The sequence below is a fragment of the Taeniopygia guttata genome, chromosome 2 (assembly GCF_048771995.1).
Source record: "Taeniopygia guttata chromosome 2, bTaeGut7.mat, whole genome shotgun sequence".
In the NCBI taxonomy this organism is placed as follows: Eukaryota; Metazoa; Chordata; class Aves; order Passeriformes; family Estrildidae; genus Taeniopygia; species Taeniopygia guttata.
Window position 1 is genome coordinate 138,700,920 of NC_133026.1, and position 22,294 is coordinate 138,723,213.

Genomic DNA, 22,294 nt, shown 5'->3' on the forward strand with positions numbered 1-22,294 from the left:
AAGGATATTTCCCCTCTCTCTCCTTTTAGCACATTTCCTTCCCTCTGCTTCATCTCTGCTGGGAATTCAGTATGCAGCTCTGAACTAAAATAATTAGAAGGACTCAGTAGGATTATTTGCTCAGAAGCCATAAGCCCCTCCAGCAGACCTGCTGCCCAGCAGAAGAAATGCTGTCAGTTCGAGTGGCCATTGCATCCTTGGAGTGTGTTACTCTTGGGTGTTCAGCACCACCTTCCAGTACGCTCACCCCTTCATGCAAGGGGCTTGCCCCTAGATAAAGGGTGCTACAGTATCATGTTTTAGCAGAGCATCTCTCAGGTATACTTTCCAGAAATGCTCTGGTAGCTTTTGTATGGGGAGTTCTTTGTTCCCAGTACATTAATTACATCCTGGAAATTTTTCTGGAACAGATAAAACAGCATTCATGTGCTATCCATAAATGTGTGTGCTATCTTAAGTATGCCAACTATTCAGTTCATTTATGGTTCTGATTTTATATGAAGTGTCAGTCCATGAGCAGTGAGAACAAGTTTATTTTAATGCAGCTGATTACACAATACTGGAATAAAAAGAATAGGCTGATGTTGCTCTTCTATACATTTTTTAGAAGAAACATTCCCTTAGGACTAGTTTTCAAACTGTGAATAGCTTTAACAGACTCATATTTGAAAGAAGACAGCAGTGGGCTTATAAACAGGCTGATTTTTAAGAATTATACAATTACTGGCAATGTAGGGTTATTTCTCCCAGAACACAAGTACAGATCCACACATCAGCTTGCATAGGTTAACATAAGGCTGTCAGATGGAAATGTTATGAGGAATTCTTAATCCTCCTCTCACTATAAGGAGACTTTATTCACAAGTAGCTTCCTGCTATCCAGACCCAGAGCATGTTGCTGAACTACATGCTGATAAACACAAGGCAGAGGTGTATTTGTTGTCACACAAGCTCTCTTACAGGCAATCACTTAAAAAAATACCCAGGTCATGACTTGACCAACCATGTAGAAAAACAATCATCAAACAAAAAAAAATCTGGAGGCATGATGAAGAGAGGCACATAAGAGAGCTCTGCGTGGATGATTTACCAGATTCTGACTTGTCAAATGAGCACAATCATTCAGTTTTTTCACATTGACCAGACATGCTCTGCAAAGAATAACACTGGCTAAATGACAGTTCATCAAAATGCATGGGAAGGTTTAAGAAAAAAAAAAGGTATTGGTTTGTCTGCTAGAATTCTCCCTGCTCCCATGAATGTCATTAAGAAACTCAAGAACATCTTCAAATACCATCTGTGAGAAATATTGTCTCCCACTTGTGACTGAAAAGACAGACACCATCAAAATTATTTATCACTAAAAGAAAAACAGCCATATTATTAAGGGTGAAGCAGGCAAATCGGGTGAACAGCATATATCTTTATGTTGTCCTTTGAAGCATTTATGGACAGATAAAAAGTGGTACACAGGATGGTATTGATTTGATCTGGCAGAACCTAAAATTTAATTTGTTTGGAGGAAAATTACGCCATTACATGGGAAGGCAATGGGGACCTGCAGAAACTTACTGGTTTTGCCTTTCATTTAAAATCCCAGACAACTGTAGGTTACCTTGTCTGTCCCTGGATAAGATGGAAGTTGTAGGTCTGTGCCTGCAGTTGCAGAAGTCTCTTGAGATAATTCCTCACCCAGGCAAGATTTTCTTGCTATTCAATTCTGTGATTCAAACCCAACTCAGATGAAATAGCAGAGAGCACCCAGCAAGTACTCAGTGAACTGTGAAGGAAAGATGCTCTGTGCCAGGATGGTTGGTCACTTGTTTCAACACTGGACAAAGGAAAAGCCACTTTTGCACTTTGTAATAGTGTTTAGAGGATTTTGGTTGCAGACAACACAGTCTGTTGGCTAAATGCTCCAGTTTTCCAAAGATCTCAGCATTTATACTCAGTGTTATTCTGCCAGCTTTTCCTTGGTTCTCTTACTGCTTTCAAGCAAGTCTGCAAGAATTGAAAGCATGTATGGGAAGTGAGGCCAAAAAGATGTATCCCAACACTGTATCTTATTTATTAGGAGAAACTCCAAAGGAACGTTTTTATTGAATATTCATTTCTGTACCTCCACAGTATTAAAGAGACCTGTGACTGCTGATGAGCTCTTGATGCCTGGAGCCCCATATGTTAGAAAAACTTTTACGGTATGTCTCCAGTATTTTTCTTTATTTTCTTCATGTTATATGCATATGGGCAATCCAACAGACATTTTTTGATGGGATAAGAGCAGCAAATACAAATTTGCTGAGATTTATACTGCAAAATCCCAAACTCCATTATCAGTACTTCCACAAATTACAGGTCTCATTCAGCACTTGTTTATTCTGTCTTTATGCCAGTGTGATACTTAAAGGGGGTGTAAAATTACATAAAGCCAATAACATTTGTGTTATACAAACTCATCTGGACTTAGTTCTCCTGCTCTGCAGGACTGGATCACCTACCCAAATCAAAGTTTTCTAGCAGAGTCTTTCTACATAATGAGACAGAAAATTTGACTAACATACATTATTAGAGCCCTTATTTAAAAATGTTCTTGAACCTAGTCATTGGAAGCATTGCTTTTACAGCCTCCTAGTTCAACAAAGAAACTTCATTAAAAGTGAGAGGAATCATTTGGATAGAGCCTTTCCCATGAGTGACATAGCAGCCTGTACTCTACTATGTGCTGGAAGTACAGAGATGTTGAAATTACATCTTGGACCGTTTAGCAGTTGCCCCCTTGAATTTCATGGAGCTGCTTGAAAGAGATCATGTCCTTTCCTCTTTGCAGATCGTTGGCGATGCCGTGGGCTGGGGCTTTGTGGTGCGGGGGAGCAAACCCTGCCACATCCAGGCTGTGGACCCCAGCGGGCCAGCGGCCGCGGCTGGGATGAAGGTGGGTTCTCAAAATGGGATGATTTCCCAGGGAAGTTTTTGCTGCTCGGTGAAGGTCTTGGGTTGCCTGCATTTGGGGAGGGAGAGGTGCTTTTTTTTCCAGTGCGCCTTTGTCTCAGTTTCAGGCATTTGCGCACAGGGAGTTCTGTTGTCTTTAAACACCCTCCTGTTTCTTTTCTTCTGTCTCTGAGATTCTTGAAGTCTCTTTTTCATATGAGACACAATTATTCTTTCCAGGTTGTTCTTTTGACCTTTTTCCTTTTTGAGGTGGGTTTTCATTCATGGGGTTGGCTGGTTTTGGTAGTAGTGGTGTTCTTATTTTTTGATGGATTTTTTTTTTAATTGCAATTTTTTTTTAAACTCTGCACAATTTTGGCTTCCCTCTTTACAATTTATGTGACTGCTGGTATGCACCTTCTGGATTTTGCCTTTATAGGAACAGGCAAAGACAGACATACCTAGTGAGAGTGAAGCTAGCATAGCCCATTGTTCAGCGTAAAGCAGTTAAGATTCAAGACAGTTTGGAAAGAACAACAGATAATATTTTCATAAAGAGCCGAAATAGCTTCATAAGTGATTTAAGAATCAATAAATACACGTTCCACTTTTAGCTTTTGCACTGCAATGCAGATCCCATTGACTTACCTGTGGTCTTGGATCACATCCTGTATATATCTGTGAATTAATCTCTGCCTTGTACAAAGATAAAAATAAAGGCAAAGTATTATGTTAAGTAAGATAAAAGCAAGAAAATTAAGTTACCTGCTACACCTGCTCCAATGGCCAGAAAGATTAAACTACCCATTTATGCCATGCTTCATTGTATAGCAGCAATACAGATGAAGGTTTCAGGTGTATTCCACATCTACCCCAGTTTCCATGAATTTTGTCCAGCCTTCTAATTCATGTATCTTTTCCATCACACTCATCCCATTTGTCTGTGACCTGTCTATTCACACCCACCAAGCTGGAGGCCACGGCTCCAGGGATGCACATCCTGCCTGCTGTATGGTGCCAGACCTGCCCTGGGACCCTCCTTAGCAAGTGCAGGACAGGGGTTCCTGCTCTCTGGATGCTGATTCTTTTTTTAATGGAACTTTCAAGCACATGCTGTCTTTGAAACTTTTTTTAGTACAGGTAGACAAAACCCCTGGGACAGGGAATGGCAGCTGCAGAGCTTGTTGGTGCATGCAGCACCCAGACACATCCTGCTGGCAAACAAGCTTGAGTTCCAAGGAAGTTTCTGAATATAATATACATTTACAATTTTTATATGACGAGTATAATTTTCAAATAATGACCCTGCCTAAAATGTAAAGGGCCTAATTTTAAAAATAATTTATTAATTCATGTGTGTATTCTAAATCCTGAACTTGGGACCTTAGTATTTTACAGCAGTTTTATTCTCTGAATATAGAAGCTAGCAATACAGTGGAGCGATTCTGAAACCTGACTTGTAAAAACAACACTCTGGTGTCATATGTGTCATCCCATGGGGTTGCAGAGGTCTACCTGAACCATTCAAGATTGAGGAGTACAAAATAGTTCACTGTCCTGAGAGGAACAACCAGTGTTGTAAAACTGGGATATATTGCCTTGATTTTACACAAGGACAGATCTGATTATTTTCAAAGCTGTTATCTTTATATGAAAGTGCTTTTCAGAGCAGAATTGCACATAAAAATTTATAGCTGTATATGAGATGAACCCCTCTTTAGACACAAAAATTGTTGACCCATTTTTGGAAATGCTGAATACCTTTAGCCTAGTAAAGAGATGGTGTTTTTCTTTGAAAATAAGGGCTTTTGTTAGATGTTCCCATGGCAATACGTATGTAAATCATAGTGCAGTATTTGAAATTTTAAAAAAAATCTATGTCACTTAATCCATCTGTTTACAGAACTCCTCAATCTGTCAAATTTAAAGAAATCAAATGACAGGCTTTAGATGACAGCTCCTTGAAATTAAATATTCCCCTGTGTGGAAGCTGCAGGAAAGGCACTTTGAAAACAGGCTGTTGGGCATGGTAACTTCTGGTGGGCTGGTGCAAGAAGCTTTTGTCTGCAAAAAGAGTGCTACAGCAAAGAAGCACTAACAAGGAAAGTTGGCTATGATGAAAAGGCCAAGAATTTGAAGAAGGGCCAAGCCTTGGCGTTGCAGTTTGTTGAAAAGTTCTTGGCAGTAGCAGCAGGGATTTTCCTCCTAAGGAGATGCATCCACTGTAATTGTTTCTAGAATGTCTTTATTTGTAAAGCTTGTGGTTTTGCACTTGTCTGCTTTGGAGAGCACTATTTCCCTGTCTTTGCATTGTGCTGGGCATACTGTTGAGAGGGGACTGCTGCCTACAACGTCATTGTAGGACCTTGGTTTGTGCATTTAAAATTCCACCATATATCACAGAAAGAAGTAAACATTGCAGGCTCAACCTTACCTGCTGGACTTAGTGGGGACTTGCTTTCAGTTTGAGCTTGTCTGGGCTCTTGGCCTGCTCCAAAATGCTGTGAGTTGGGAGTCTGAGTAGAAAACTCGGGACAGAGCTCTGACCACCCTCAGTGGCTGTGCCTGGGCACGGAGTGAGTAGATGGGACACGTGGGCTCTGTCACACATGTGCACCTCAGCGTGGCAGCCTTGCCATCTCCTGATGTGTGACATCCTCTTTTGGGGAATTTTCAGACAATTTACTTCTGACAAAATCCCTACTAGCATGATCTGCTGAAGATGTGTGAGAGGCTACAAGCTTTAGGATTTAATCCCTCTTCTGGGGCTGGTAAATAGGTTACCACTCACAGTCTGAAATTTCAGGTGTGAAGCTGAGAAAATAATTCAGTAAATATCTAGTCAATTAGCTTTATTAAAGTATTTTTGGACCTGGTTTGCTGAAGTGTGCTTGGCGGTGACAGTGTTGTGAGGAGAGTGGTTGCTGCAAGTGCATTAACAAGTGGGAGCTGCAGGCGACGCGAGGCTATGAAAGGAGTCAGTGTTGTGATGCGTTCTTCTAAGTTATTTGCAGCTCTGTTTAGCTGTCTGCTGTTGTCAGCAGAGCAGACTGGAACAGCAGGATTTTGAAGTTCCCAGGTTGCTTTAAAATTCATTACTGACTGGCTGAAAAATCTGGTTCTCTGCAGATGACACTGCTAAATATTGCCAGCTGTTGTCAGTAAAACTATTTTTCTCTTTTTTTAGTGATTTATTCTGTAAGTTCATTTCTGCTTTTAAGGTGCAAGTATTTTTTGAAAAGTTACAACTTGACTTCAAACTAGTGACTCAAATTATGCGTCACATAACAATGTGATTTACTGTGACATAACTGCAACAGAGTGTGATGGAACAAGCAGACCTAGCTAAGTATGAGGCTTGTGAGAGAGATAAATTAATCACTCATTTTGCTGATCATCTGTTCTTCCCACTGGCTGGAGAAATCAATGCCTACTCAAACTGTTAGAAGAAAGTTATCTGATTCCTTAAAGTGACTCTTAGCAAATTAGTATTTATAGCTGGGACACCTAAGGTCCTCAAATCATACATGTTGCCAGTGACTGTTTAAGCTTTTCAAGCCTAGTTCCTCATTTCAGCAGCAGGGAGTCAGCAGCAGGGAGTTTGAAGGACCACGTGTTGTCACTGGTACCAACACCTTCTGTTTGGAGTTCAGCTTGGGAACTGTAATGTGCAGCCAGGACCCTTTCAGCATGGTTCTGCTCTCCCGAGCTCTAAAAGCTGGTACAGGGAGGAGATCAGCTTTATATATTTTCTGCCTGTGCCTTTGTGTTCTGCATTAACAAGTTATTATTTCAGGTTCATCTTCTCAAATGATTTCACTAGCAGAATAAGAATCAGCTCTCAAGTGTAATTGAGTTGCCGCTGTGTCAAGAAGCCAATGGGTATCAGTTCATCAAGGTCATCAAGCCCATTTCATGCAGTCAAAGGAACATCTGTACTATCTGATTAGTCCAAAGAATTAAAGTACTGCCACAATAACAACATATTACAGATTTGTAACATGGAAGACTAAAAGGCACACATTATAAATGTCCAGCAGGGTGAAAACCAACCCAAAACCATGTGATGTCATAGGAATTGCCAATGCCTTATGTTCCTGAAATTGAAACAGTGAGAGTCTCATGAAGTTGAACGTGCCTCAAGCTACAGAGAAACACAAAACCCATTTGATGGTCCTTGCCAAGCTGACCTCAAACATGTGGATCCCATAACTGTTTGCAAGCAAGATAAATCAGTCTAAAAATCCTTAAAAAAGACCTTCCCCCAGGAAGAAGTATCCCAAGTCCAATTTCCAGTCTTTTACAGGATAGTGGGAAAGGTAGAGAAGCATTGATATTGTAGGTGAGAAACTTCTTTGTAATTCCTAAAGGCACCCTAATGTGAGCTTGAAAACTGGGATTTATATTGTATCAATAAGGCACAAGGTACATGCCTCCATTTAACCCTCTCAGTGAAGTTTAGAAAAGAGAAGATACCTCAGTGTTCGGTGCTGGACCTGTAGCCCTTCAAAGCACTCCAGGGATGCTCCAGTGCTAATTGAAGCTATCGGAAGGGTACTTTCCTTTTTTCATGGAATTGAGCTTTAAATGAGAAGATGGAGTAGGATTGGATAAATATTTATGCTGTGCACTAGCATATGGTGTTGTTGAAGCAGATGCAATTCAGTCTTAGAATTCTTATCTTATACCAACATGTTACTGATTGTAGAAAAGCATAAATTACACAAGTTGCCATCTGTTTTCAATTACAGCATGAAAACACTGAGGCAGGTTGGGATTTTCCTTTAGCTGTGTTATCAGCTCACTGCTGAATTTGATAATTACATTAGAGTGAGTTGAGAATGGATGTATTTGGTAATGTGAACACTCAGAAAAAGTTGCTGACAAACTGCTTTCATAGCTTGTCCATAAATAGAGAAGCAGCAGAGCTAAACATGCACTAGCACTACCCACAATGAATGCCACTGCTGTAGGCTTGAATATAAATGTATATATAAGTTTCAAGCACATCCCTGTAAGTGTTTCATTTTCTGGTAGTATTTATTTGTAGTATTTATTTGTAAATTATTATATAAAGGTCCATTCTTCTCCACAGAAATGTGGAAGCTGTATTTAAGCATCTATGACTTTAGAAAAATATAATTTTAAGGAAAGCTGATTTTTTACTATAAAATCAGTCTGGTTTTGCAAAACCAAAGAAAATCCAAATATGTTTTGACTGTGTCTTTCACTTTATGCAGCAGTAACCAGAACTTCAGATTTTATCTGCTGTTATCTATCATGGAGGTTGGAGAGTGAACTGACTAGGCTAGCATTAGCCTCAAACATCACTGAGATCATGCTTGAGAAAGGTGGTTGTTACATTACAGACTCAAAGAATGGGTCATGTTGGAAGGGACCACAGGGGGTTATCTGCTCCAACCTCCCAGCTCAAGCAGGGTCATCCTCGGGCACACGACGCAGGACTGGACCCATCCAGTAAGGGGGATTCCACAGCCTCCCTAGTCAATCTGTTCCAGTACATGATCACTGCACAGTAAAGAAGTCCTTCCTTGTGTTCAAGTGGAGCTTCCTGTGCTTCAGTTTTTGCATGGTGCCTCTTGTCCTGTTGCTTGGAACCACTGCTGAGACCCTGGCTGATCCTCTTGATACCCTCCATTTAGCTAGACATTAATGAGGTTCATCAGTCATCTCTTCTTGAGGCTTAACAGGCCCATCTCCCTCAGCCTTTCATTGCAAGAGACATTCTCCAGACCCTTGACTGACTTTGTAGCCCTCCACTGGACTCATTCCATTTTCACCATGTCTCTCTTGTATTCTCTTGAGGAGCCCGGAAAAGGACACAGCACTCCAGATGTGTCTTGCTAGGATGGAGTAGAGAGGCAGGATCGCCTCCCTTGACCTCCTGGCAATGCTTTTCCTAATGCTCCCCAGGATACCACTGGCCTTGGCCACAAGGACATGCTGCTTGCTCATGGACAGTTTGTTGTCACTGGGACCCCCAGGTCCTTCCCTGCAGAGCTGCTTTCCAGCAGGGTGGCCCCCACCATATACTGCATGGGGTTGTTCCTTCCCAGGTGCAGGACCAGGACATTAGGACATGTCAAGAGCATAGCAATAATGAACATAATGTTGAACAGTTTGATGAACAGTTTGGATAGCTTTTTCATTATTATTTAATCAATCCTCAGTGGAAACCTTTCTATAAGACTCTGAAGAAAAAAATCAGTAAGATTGTGCTAGTCAGTTGCATAATGATTCAACAGAAGTTGGAAGGGATCAAATATTTGTGAATGTAAAAATGCCTAGCTCTGCCATCAAAAATGAGTTCTTGACTGGTTGTGCTTGACAACTTTTTGATATGTATAGCACTCACCATGCTTTCCTGATAAGTAAATGAATCTGTGCCTGGATGTTGCTGCTCTGTCTGCCTTCTCATCTTGGTCTGTGGTCATCATTTGCTCGATTAGTTTTCTGATGAGCTGTGGTGATGCCTCCCTAACCGTCCCAAGTTTTCCAGTTTCCCTGTGTGTATTTAATTAAACTCAGTGAGTAGTTCCCAAATTTTTAGAGTGAGTCTTTTTTTACCACTTCTACATAGGTTGGACTTTCCTTAAAAACCGTGTTACTCTTACTATACTAGGATTAATGCCATGAAAATTATCACAGTAACATGGTTTTGTGAAGACTGGGAAGAAAATTGCGTTGCACCCATCTCCTCTTGTCTGGGAGTTCTGTGAATTCATCCCTCTCACCAAAGTAGAGGCTGCTCTAGCTGGAGAAGAACGTGGTTTTGAAAGCTGCATTGTGTGTCACTGCCAGAACTTTGTTTAGTTGCCAGAAGGAGACAAGGTTTGGCAAATTTCTCCTTTGCTTTGATTTAAGGCTGCTACAAGTGCAACAACAGAGTCTTTATGTCTTTGACCATCCTTTGCATTAGCACAATGTCTTGAAATAATGGAAGTTTTTTCCTGAGTATTGTGAATCCCGGTGCAGAATTGGATATCTCTCTTCTGCCCCTTCACTGCACCAGCTATTCTGTTTATTTTATTCCTTCTCTATTTTGGAAGCCCTGTCATTGTTGAACCCCTGTGTCAGGAGACTTTTAGAGACACTGTTGCACTGGGCTGCTGGTGGACCTGCCCCATGGTGGCCACGAGGAAGTCACAGTTTGGATTTGGAATCTCCTCTTATTCCTGTCACAAACCCTCTGTGCAATACTGACCATTTCCCACTAGAATTCTTGTAAAGTGGTATGGATTTAAATAGAGATGGAAAATTTCAGAAAATCTGACATATTCTCAAACATAACCAAAACATTTGATGAGTAGATCTCTTTTGGCACCTGTACAGATAAGTTTGCTAAAGTTTCTTTGTTTCCTTGTGGGACCCATTGTTCACAGCATAAAGTCCAGGTTTTCCAGACTCAGAGCAGAGAATTTGCAGACAGGGCCCAGCAATGTTACAAATCCCCAGGTTTCAAATGTCAGTTTGTACAGTTCTCCTCTTTCTAAGCTATCCTTCTCCCTCGCCTGAAATTTGTGTTTGTATTAACTCCAGATACTTTCTTTGTGACATCCCACCCTGCCACTCCTGCCCAAGTTGTAACTATTCTGCAGACAGACACTTTCTATTTCCAATGTTACTATATTCCGGTCTCTGCTGATCTTTGTGAAAATTCTCCTGTTTTGCACCATTTTTCACTAATAAATCATTAGCCTCTTAATTGTGAAACTTTAGTTCTTTTAAAACCATTATAAAGTTCCTGTTATCTTCTGACTTGTCAGAATTTCATCTTACATTCCTACTCTTCTTGGTGGATTTCCATTTTTTTCTGCTTGTTTCCTTGGCTTACCTCATTTCTTTGTCCACAGAGTTGTATAAGTTTGTTTTGAAGAAATCTCCTCTGAGGTTGCAGAACTTCTGAAGCTGTTTTGAAAGGTTAAGTGAGCCCCACCCTGTGCACAAGTCTCAGAGTGCACAGCCCCACAAGGTAGCTGGGACTGTGCTTGAGCCAGTGGATCATGAGCCTCTGTTCTTCTGAGCCAGTAGACATAAAATTGACTAAAAAATCAGCCACCTTTATCTTCTGCTAGAGACCAGGTGCTTGCTGTGACTATCCAGAACTGTTCTATGATGAAGAAATCAAAACTTGGCCTGTGAAAATGATGAGGGGAAAGCCCCCCACCATGCAGTTGGGAACATTGACGCAAACGTCACGCCAGCAGGATGTGAGCTACAAACTGCACACACAAAAGAAAACAGAGGAAAATTCTTTTATGATTGTCAGACCCGGTTTTGAACAACAGGATCCATGTTACTCACTACAGAGAAAAGAATTAAGACAGTGTGAATTCCCAGGTGAAATATAAAAATGGTGAGTTCAACTTTTTGAGTCTAAATTTCTCCTTTAACATCTTCCCCCCCACCAAACTTACAGGACACAGGTTTAACAAGGTTTTACTTGCTTATCCCAGGCCCAGATTTTGGCCTGCAGAGCAGTATTAGGTTTCCAATGCCTTTGTGTGATTTTTCCTAAAGACTCTTTTAACAGAGAGAGTTTTACTGGGCAATAAAATAACTTTTTTCCTCTTTACAACAACTGAAACCTTATGTGAGTACAGCAAATTTCGTAATATCTCAGAGGTATTTTTTCTGCATTCACAGTGGTGTGGTTGACTTTAGAATTGAATTTGTTTGTAGGCCAGTCACCTAAAATGCTGCTGGGCAACAAGTGACCACTGTACTTGTGTCTGTATGTTGGCTCCTTCTCATCAATAGGAAGTACAAATCCAAAACACAAAAATTCCCTAGCTTCATTACTGGAGATCAGTGGATTTTCTAAATTCAGTCACATTATTTTAATAAATGTTAGTTTTAAAAATTCTTTTTTAGTAAGCAGTGTTTTATGATGGGATAACCCAGGTATCTGAACGCCCTTTATGAAAGTGTTTTCTTGATTTTTTTCTGGAGTCTTACAGCTGTAACCATTCTGAAAGAGAGAGAGCAGCACTGTAAAACAGGGCTGTGCTTGTGTTTTGATACAACTTCCAAGTTCCTGTGTGGCCTATAGGCCATGGAATGGTGAGATCTATAGCCTAATGGAGCAGCTGGGATCTTCCCCATGCTCCAGCTCTTGTACGCTATTGCAGGTCACTACCTGATGAGAGTCCAGGCTCTCTAAAGAGACTACTGTCATCTGAAAAACTGATCTGCAGGGTGCCTGAAATTTTGAAAAGGTTATCCTAAGTTCTATAACAAAGACATAGAATTAAAGGTCAGTTCAGTAAAAAGCTGTCATTTTGAACTACTTTTGCTCTCAGCTAAGGATGAAAAGCATTTTGTATTACTTGGTTTAGTTGCAATACTCTTTTCACTTGATTCCTTGGAGAGTTCCTCAGATGCTGTTGGTTTTACAAGTCTGTGGCTATCTCAGCTCTCTGCCCTGAGCACTTCAAAGATTCTGCTGCTCCCCAGCTGCTGTTCTAAAGACTCTTGCCTGCACTTCTCCCTCCATCTCTTTTCTTGTTGCTGCTCAAGACACAAAGTGGCTTCCTTTCATGGTATAAGCGAATGATTCGGGAAGCATGTTGCATTAAAGCCAAGGCTCTGTTTAGCTAGCCAAACACATGGAAAAACAATTGCACTTTTGTCTGTGCAAACAGAGAGCAGCTGTCTGTCTCAAACAGCGCAGACTGTTCCTGCTCATGACATGCTGGATACCAGAGGGTGCTGAGGATGCCTTGCATGAATCTGTCTGCCCCTGTAATTCCCTTGCTCGCACTTCATGACTGTTTTTAACCAATATGGGGCTTACACGAACTACAGTTCAGCATATTTATATTTGACCATGTAAGTAAATTGATACATAGTTTATTCATTATGTGCAGTTTTGTTTTACTAAATACAGTTTAGTTACAGATATACCAGGAAAAAAAAAAGACATAGAAAGGTCAACCCAAGCATTAAAAGACATTATTTGTAAGCTTAGACTCTGTGTTCTTCTGACACTGATACAGTATTTTACCCAGAGCCATCTTTAGCCATTCTTGTTATTTAACATTTTCAGAACTGTTCTGTGGTAGGTATCAAATTGCACTATACAATAAAAATGCTTATAAAGTTAGACATGTGGTCACTGGTTTGCTTTCCTGATGTGACCCAGCCTGGTCCAGCTTTACCTGTGGGTATTTCTCACTGGGACTCATATTAAGTCAGTGATTTTACACACCAATTCCCAATTAGTGCCGTGGAAAGCAGTGACCTATATTCCCCTACTCCATATTTATAGATGGTTTGTGTTTCAGGGTATTATGTTCTTATGTTATTACTCTCCAGATATGTACAGATAGCATTAATTTACCTTTGTGAATAATTCCTACTCAGCTGATCTGTCAGCAAAACTCCACCACTTGCAGAGCTGAGACTTGTGCAGCCCAAGAGACTCGTGCTCCAAAGCAAGAGTTATTCTCATGGGCTCTTAGGTCAGCTCTTTTCCTTCTCTAATTTATCCACTCTGTTTGTGGAGTTTGCTCAGCAATGGTTTAATTCTCTTCCTGATGAAGAAAAAAAGGGCTAGAATTCCCACAGATTGCCATCATTTGGAAGGGAGGAAGGGAGGGAGAGGCTATTTGAACCAATGATGAAGCCCTTGAGAATCTATGACTTTTTTTAATGTGACTTACCCTATTATGTTATAAAATGGATATTACTTTATTACATGCATTTTTTTATATTATGAAGTTTATAGATTATGTTGTTTAATTCACATTGGGTTTTTTTCAGTTGGAGACCAATTTGCTTGGAATACTATAAAAAATCCAGCATATTTTTTAAAAGTGAAAGAAATATATAATATATATGTAATGAAAGTGTGTAAGGAAGCCTTGCTCAGGCAAACCATCCACACCACTCTGCAGTCACAGACCAAGATGGATCACAAGAATTATGAACTTATATTTTAATTTTGTAAATGGAGTTAATTTTCTCTGCTATCAGTTGTACTGTGCTCTGCAGGAACCCAGTTTCTAGCCCCCTGATGGAACAGGGGGTCAGCTTCACACTCCTGTAAACAACGAATAAGAAACACATCTCTCTCTCGAGACAAAATCTTTTTTATGCGAAGCCTGGATACTTGCCTACTCCCACACCACCCACTGTACAGCCAATTGCACTTTCGCTAGAGATATTTACAGAACTGAACACACATCTGCAATTTATTCTGTTCCATCCAGTAACCTCAGTTATGGAGGAAAGGCCATGGTATGATTTTTTAACCTTCCGGCTACATGCAGTTGGTTGTGAATTGTGAGGTTCCAGCTTTACTTTGCTAATCCTATCAAGATTGCACAAACTCTAAAAAAATAGCAAAGATAAAAATCTAACTGGAAACATAACTTTTAGGACCTCTGATTTTCATCTCTTTTCCTCATTCCATTGTGACAGTGTAAAGCTTAGCAGAGTGACAGCAAAAAATTCAGTGACGCCTGTGTTTGCTTTTATGTAGAAGTTAGTCTTAGGTCTTAGGCTCTTCTGTGGTACCACTTTCAGCATCTCTGTAGCCTGGCCTCTTGGCTGAGCATGGGGATTCCTTTGCTTTATGGCTCTGGGTGACCTATTAAAATAGAAGAACTCCTGTATCAGCATAAATGCAGGCTGTATGTGTAAGTGTGTAAAAGAAGCTGAGCTCTGCACTCTCTCCTCCACTGCTGTTCTCCTGCCTCAGATTTCTCTGCACTTGTTCTTGGTACCATAGCATCCATCTTGCCATTGATTGCACTGGGACTTTAAGTTATCTGAAAACTTAAGGCTGCAGTTTACTGATCTCTGTAAGCTCTGCCAGGAAGGTTGATTTTATTTTCACCTCCTTTTCATCTCCCTCTTTCCCTTTGCCTTCAAGCAGATATATATCTCCTTCCTCTATTGTGTCAGGCACATCAAGGAACTTACTTTGCCTGAAGAAAAGTTCTCTGATTTATTTATTTTTGCTGGCACGGGATGAAAAGGATGAAAAGGGGTGGTGCCTGGCTTTGGTGTACTGCTGTCTGAGCCAGCAAAGGGACAGGAGCATCTCTTGGGACTGCAGGCACCAACTCCTGCTATGAACCTTCCTCCCCTCTGAAAGGGGTTTGACATCTGAATCCACAGACTCCTTGGCAACTCAGGTTGAGTATATCCCTTTCTGTGAGCAGAAAGAGTTGTGAGGTCCCAAATCAGATTGCTGATTCAGCTTTTAATAAGCAAACACTTTTTTCCACATTTCTTTTAAAAGTAAAATTATCTTTTTACCCTCTAAAGAGAGGGAAACCTCATTGTCACTAAGGGTGCTGTCAAACCCGTGATGTGGTATGTGAGGTAGAAGGTGATGATGTGGTTATTGGCTGGGAAGATTTATTCAAGAGATCTAACAACTGGCAAGGCAAACCTGTGTGGTTTTCCACTTGTAAATAGCTCCTTTCTAGTTGGTAACAGCAATGAAAAGTACAAAAGGTGTAGTTCTTTTTTCCTTTGTGACAAAATAACAGCCTTAAATGGAAGTTTTTACTTTCACTCATTTCTCAATTCTTTCACATTTCATATTTAAATTACATTTTAAAAATTGATTTCCATCTGTTTGCTTGGAGGGCAGTGGTGCTTGGGAGGCAGGAGTGGGAGGAATGTTTCCCAGCATCTGCAGAGGAGCAAGGGGTGTACAAGGGGGAAAGAATCCCATTGGAAAGATACCCCTTCTTTCAAAATGTTGGAGGCTTGGATGTCCCATTTCTCCTTGCAGAAATCTGGAAAGCTGTGTTTCAGATGTTACATTCTTGTAACGCCTAAGCCTTGCCCAGATTTTGCTGAAATCTGTCATCAAGACAGGAAAAGCCAAGGCAGCTGTATTGGCTCTTGAAACAAGCAATGGTAAAGTCTGTGTTTTCTTTTTTTTCTTTACATTTTCCTTCTCAGTTTCAGGGGTTTAGTAACCTTCCCAGGTGAGAGCTGTGGCCTTACCACAGGAATCAATGAGGAGGTTTTAAATTTTAGAACTGGCTCAGGGCGTATCTAAAGTGTGAAAAGTTTGATTTGTTTGTATCCTGCTGATGACATCTCCAGGTCACTGACAATTGCAAAATGTTAACCCTTCAGCCCTGATTTCATGGATGCCCATAAGGAAGGGCTCTTACTGAGAGCAAGGCCTCATAGTTAATGGAAATCAGGATCTTGTGGGTCTCTCATGCACATAGAAAACAGATGGGTTTGCTAACCACATATGGAGGGCTTTCCTCTGGAAGATCACAGTGAATTTCAGAATACTGTAATGAAACAATTATGATTTTTAGCTATTCAAACCTCCCAGCTGATCCTTGTCCCTGCCAGATAAGTAGGACATGAAAAAAGCATTTATTTATAATTATTGAGGGTATCTGTATTACAGAAATGTAAGCAGGCAGTCTCTGTAATGGATTTAATTTTAATTTTCATTAGCAAGAAGAAAAGCAAAAATATTACCATTGGGATATACTTTTCTTTTTGAAATAGTTATATTGTCAATTCTGCTATGAATTCCACTCTATAAAATAGTCAAAATACACTTTTGTTTGAACAGCTCTGAAAGATTTGTACTTAGAAGCTTTTATTTTTGTTCTTAGGAAAATTACTGAAGAACTTTCCAAGGTTGAAAATAACTCCTACATTTTCCTAATTTAATAATTTTTACTTGATGCTAATAAGGATTTTTTAAGAGACTAAAAAGAAAACAATACATTTTTTTATGCATTTTGGGAATGGTTTGTCTTAAAGTAAAAATTATCTGCGTGACTTTGGCTTCACATCAGATGATAAGAAGAAATAGTACTCAAGGCAGAATGTCCCAAACTATCCACGTATATGTAAATCGTTGTGGATACAAATGATGAACAGAGCAAGGGGTTAAATCCAGTCTGTCTCATGCTGGATGACTGAGCCTGCCTCAGACACAACTTTCCCAAAGAGGATGACTTGTTTCTGTGCAATGTGCTAATAACTTCTGAACTACCTTGGTCTCAAAGGGATCTGCTTTGCTGCAGAACATGGGCCTGCTTTGTGCTGTCAGCTGCTAGAAATCTGTTTTGGATCCACACAGAGTCCAGGAGTGAAATCCTGGCTGCTTCAGAGTGAAAAGACTAGTGCAAGACTGGATTTCACACTCTCTCCAGCATTTTAAAATATTTTCCTTCATACAGTTGCCATGTGTACAGTAATATTCCCACTTTCTGAGGAAATTAATTGGTGGCAGTGTTTTCAACATCTCTTTATGCTGTTAATTGCTGATGCCAGAGCTGCTATCAGTACCAAACAGTCCATCAAAACGTTTTCTTTGGTTGACTTTGTTGCTGTTGAAGGAGAAATGTCAGGTGTACTGGCATAGACTTTGTGTTTTGCAGTTTTAGACCATGAATATTCCCATTGTTGCCTAGATAATGGGGTAACCTACCAGTACTGCTGAAAAAAAATATTTTTGCCACTGTCTTTACTGTGTCATTGCATAATCTAGCTTTGAATTTGGGAACTTCAAGCCTGCATTATATTTGGTAACATTGATTACTTTGGTACCTATTTGATCTGCAGTTTCAGTAGCGTTTGTACTTTCTTAAAGAGTAGTTAACAAACAAACAAAACACGAAAAAAACCCACTAAAACTCCACAGTCAATCAATGAAACAAACAAACAAAAAAAGCAGAGTGGATTCCAGACACTGATGCTGGTGCTGACATGTAAATGATAAATCCTTTGAGAATGAGCACCTCACCCCCCGCAGCTGCTGGACTGGGGCACAGATCTTTGCTGCTGTGGAAAGGACAGTGCCCCACCATCCCCAGCCACACTGACTCATGGCAGTTGTATTCCTCTTAATCTGGACAATTTTTTAAAAAAAATTATCTCAAATTAAGGTGGTCATCGTCTTACCCACACTGTTTTGAGATATATTATCTGTTGAATGTGCATGGTTGTTACTTGCTTTGTACCAGAGATGAACAGTTGAACTCACTGCATCCATAAATTTAAATCTCTTTTTAGGGCTGTCCCAAACAGCAATGATCACTTAAGTCAAGGTCTGCAGTAGGAATTTCCAGGTCTTCATAAACTTTCAAATACCTTTCTAAAAAGTGTGCCTAGGAAAAGAAAGAACATTTTTAATGGATTTTAAAATATATTGCATTAAAAAAAGTCCAGCAAGCAAGGCTTGGCTCCGCAGGGAAAGCTAACTAAAGCTCATCGTGCAAACAGCATCTGAATATCCAAGGATCTAGGCTAGCTGCCTATCCTCTAAGAGCATTCCTGTAGCACTTATAAATATTGAGGTCATCCTGAGGCAGAACTAACAAAGAATTAGTGACAGGTATGCAATGTTTTTATTTAATGATTGCCTTTAAGGCAGTTGCACAATTCCACACCCATGCCTGCAGCCAGTCTCTGACATCCCTTAGAAGGATCCCACAGTCAACCTCAGCTCAGGTCCTGATCAACACCAGCTCAGCTGTCCAGGCAGCCCCCTGCAAGGGAAGGGGCGTTGGTTTGGCCAGCAGGCAGCTGTCCCAGCAGGAAAATCAAAGGGTGTGGATGTACATCTGCAGGGCATCTTGGCAAGACCGAGGAGGGGAAGGCAGCCAAAGATTGCCGTGGAGGAAAGAGCAATTACCAGTGAGGGGGAGGAAGGGTTGTACGGTTCCAAGCACAGCACAATCCTGATTTTGGCCAGTAAATGTTACAGTAACAAATTATTCTCTCCTCTTCTTGCCATCTTCAGTCGGATGATAAATGGCATGACGAATCTTTGCTAACTTCTTTAAACTGCAGGTTCCCAGATCCTTTTTGTTCAAATGTAAGGCCGAACTTGAAGTTTATCTTTTTATGAGGACAACTGGATTTAGTTAAACCTTCTGTATGCATCATGGAAAACTCACAGAAAGACAGAGGTTCTTTTTCTGCCATCCCTGCTTCCATGAGCTGCTGTTTCCAATGGCGGGAAATTGAAATACTCAACAATAAATGCTTATTGCTGTAATACTTAAATATTTGAAATCTGTTAAGGGAGGGTTTTTTTTTTTAAATTATTTGAGTGTTGCTTTATTTAACTATTATTAGTTCTGTGGTTTTTAGATCACCACATCCTGACCAACAAAATGGTCGGAATTTATTCTGGGCTGTGTTATTTCTTGAAGTCTGAGGGATAAAAAGGGATGGTTATCTCTTGTCAAGCTCCTTGGAGAGCAATGAGGAAATGAGCAATAAAAGGATCTTTGAGGCTCTTTTAACTGTAGTTTATCATCTATTATAGTTACTGATGTGTGGAAACCAACAGAAATATTTTATGTGTTTGTAGTTACAAAGCCTTTAACAGCTGCAGCTATGAGCTGAGCACTTACAGCTTTTTGAAATGTGTTTTTATAAATGTAACATTAAATCATTGTGTTTTTGTAAACCAGTCTCCTTAAGAAAATTCCTGAGATAATAATATATGGGTTGACATATTCAGTCAGGGCTGGTGAGTGAGTGCTCATTTGCTCTTGCTTGTTTTCTAACTTCAGTAGAGCACTGCACAATATGAGCATTTTTGGGTAGGATTGATGATGACTAAAATGCACTAAGCAGTACAGCATTTCATTTCCCCTCGCTGGATGCACTGCTGAATGGGCAGTCAGGGTGGGAAGAGGAAAACTGAGTGAGTTGAGTGCAGTCAGCATAACAAAGGACACAGGACTGTGCAAACCTCTTTCTCCTCGCCAGGACTGGAGCACACAGCAAATGGCTCCACATTTCTTCATGAGGGAGCCAGGGATTTTCAGAGACTCAGCCCTCAGGAGCACTGGTCAAGCAATTACTATGGAGAGTGCTTTCTACCCCCAGGGTAGCTGGCTCTTTATTACCATCTCCTGTTCCTCATGGGTCTTTTCCTGCAGTTTTAGGATGGGATTGTGCTCTTCTGTGTATTGCCCTTCCCTCTGCATTTCTCTTCTCATGTGGCCTGGGTGAACTTCTTGCATCTAATCCTCTCCACTGGGAATGATGAAGCTAATAGGCCATGTGGATCCACTGCAAAGGAGGGCATGAAGGGGGCTGTTCTCAGCCGTACGCATTGCTGGGTAATCGTACCGCCAAGGGCATGCGATAAAACAAACACATGGAGAACGCAGACATGTCAGCTCTTGTCTTCCACAAGAAATTCACTCTTTGGCATCCAGATTGCGGTTGACGTTGTGCCTGTACCATCTGCATTTACACCATTGCAGCCCTGGTGTGGGTCACTGCCTAGTCTGAAAGTGTGTTCCTCTGGCAGGGGCATTCCCCAAAGGCCCCTGAAGTTGTGCCAGGATCCAGCATGCAGATTTGTCCATTGAACGTGGCCAAACACGAGTCCCATGCATTGGAATTCCAGTAACTCAAGATGTCTGAGAATATGCAACAGTAAAACAAAGAGCAGCCATTCAACTTCCAAAAATTGCTTTAGGCCAGAAGAGACAATGTTGTTTCTGCTGATCTGTTTTAAATCAACCCAAATATTATTTTAGAGCCAGAGCTATAATTTAGTAAAACTTGATACAAACTTGGAACGCCATAGAAAGTATTAAGAAATATCACTGGAAGTTGAGACCTACAGATGCTGCAATAATCTGCATTTTAAACTAAATGGACATGCCAATTAAATACTGACTGGACACACTGCAGAAGGTGGTGGGTAACCTTTTCCACGAAAATCCTTAAAATTTAGAAGGATTTGTCTGCATGCAAAAGCGGAACCATTTTCCCAATGCTACTTGCAACTGAAATATTCATATATAGGAAAGATTACTGCCATGGGAATTTACTCATTTGTATCACTGATTGCCATACTTTAGTGATCATTTAGGCTACTAGTAAGGCTACTTCCAGGATCTTCAGCTCTGCAGAGGAGTTCTGGGGGTAAGGAGTAAGGTGCAAGAGTCTACCATCCCTTGAAGAGCTGCTGCTGCCACTCTTCCTGTGCAGAGGCTCTGAATAGCAGAGATTAAAGTCATTGGTGGTATTTTTTATGAAATGTTACATTTTTGGATTGGCTTTGCTTTCTCTATAATTTTTCTTAAATTGATAGCTACATTCTGTCCATTTTGCAGAAATACAAATTGAGTTTCACCACACATTTTACTTGAGAGGGAAGTTACTGGCGCACAAAAGTTAAGTGACTTGGCATGTGAGAAAATCTGCTTTAGAGCTAGCATTGGAGGATGCCAGAGCTGCTTCCCACCTCTCCCACATCCATTTCTATCTTGTGCTTCTGCCTAAATAGGAAAAGTGAAAAAGCATAGACGGATAGAATTGTTACTGCTGGAAAAGACTGGTTGGTCTAATAGAATCAAGTCCAGGCATTAACCTGATACTGCCGTGTTCACCACTAAACCATGTTCCCAGGTGCCGTGTCCATGTGGGATTTTTAACACTCGCAAGGATGGTGGTTTTATCACTTCTCTGGGCAGCTTGTTCAATGTCTGACCACCTGTTCCGTGAAGAAATTTTTTCTCATATCACAGAATCAAATAGGTTGGAAAAGACCGCTGAGATCATCATGTCAAAGCTATGACCAAACACCATTGTGTCAGCTAGACCTGGCAGTAACTCCCTGGTGCAGCTTGAGGCTGTTTGCTCTTGCCCTGTCACTTGTTACCTAGAAGAGGTAGAAGAGACAAACCCTCACCTGAGTACAGCCTCCTTCCAGGGAGTTGTAGAGAGTGATAAGGTCTGAGCCTGAGCCTCCTTTTCTCCAGGCTAAACACCCCCAGCTCCCTCAGCTGCTCCTTATCAGACTTGTGCTCCAGACCCTTCCCCAGCTCTGTTGCCCTTCTCTGGACTTGCTCCAGCCACTCAATGTCCTTCTTGTAGTGAGGGACACAGAATTCGAGGTGTGGCCTCACCGGTGTTGAGTACAGGGGGACAATCCCTGCCCAGGTCCTGCTGGCCACACTGTTGCAGATCCAGGCCAGGATGCCATTGGCCTTCTTGGCCACCTGGGCACACACTGGCTCATGTTCCACCACTGTTGACCAGCACCTCCAGGTTCTTTTCCAAGGGCAGCTTTCCAGTCACTGTTCCTCAGCCTGTAGGACTGCACGGGGTTATTGTACCTCAAGTGCAGGACCTAGGACCTGGCCTTGTTGAACCTCATAAAATTGACCCCACAATTGATCCACAGTGTTCATATAAAATAAAGCATGAAAATTTCTGGTGATACTTGTTTCATAGCTTCTTTCTTATAGATTCAAGCTGACTTACAGGTAAGATAGCCTTCTAGTGAATGTATTATTTCCATTGAAACATCAGGACAATATTATTAATTATTCACTTAGGCTCCATATTTTTATCATTAAAAATACAG

General features: G+C 40.9%; 1 protein-coding gene across 5 annotated transcripts in view; it reads left to right on the forward strand.

Annotated features, from left to right (window-relative positions):
- DEPTOR (DEP domain containing MTOR interacting protein) overlaps window positions 1-22,294 on the forward strand; it is an 80,664-nt gene that overhangs the window by 48,741 nt on the left and 9,629 nt on the right. For 4 of the 5 annotated variants that reach the window (XM_072924963.1, XM_072924964.1, XM_072924965.1 and 1 more), the window contains 2 exons: window positions 2,128-2,198; window positions 2,828-2,932. In XM_072924963.1, coding sequence (XP_072781064.1) covers window positions 2,128-2,198; window positions 2,828-2,932 — 176 coding nt within the window. Of the gene's footprint in view, window positions 1-2,127; window positions 2,199-2,827; window positions 2,933-15,700; window positions 15,829-22,294 lie in introns of all 5 variants that reach the window. The other variant, XM_072924966.1, reaches the window with a different exon arrangement.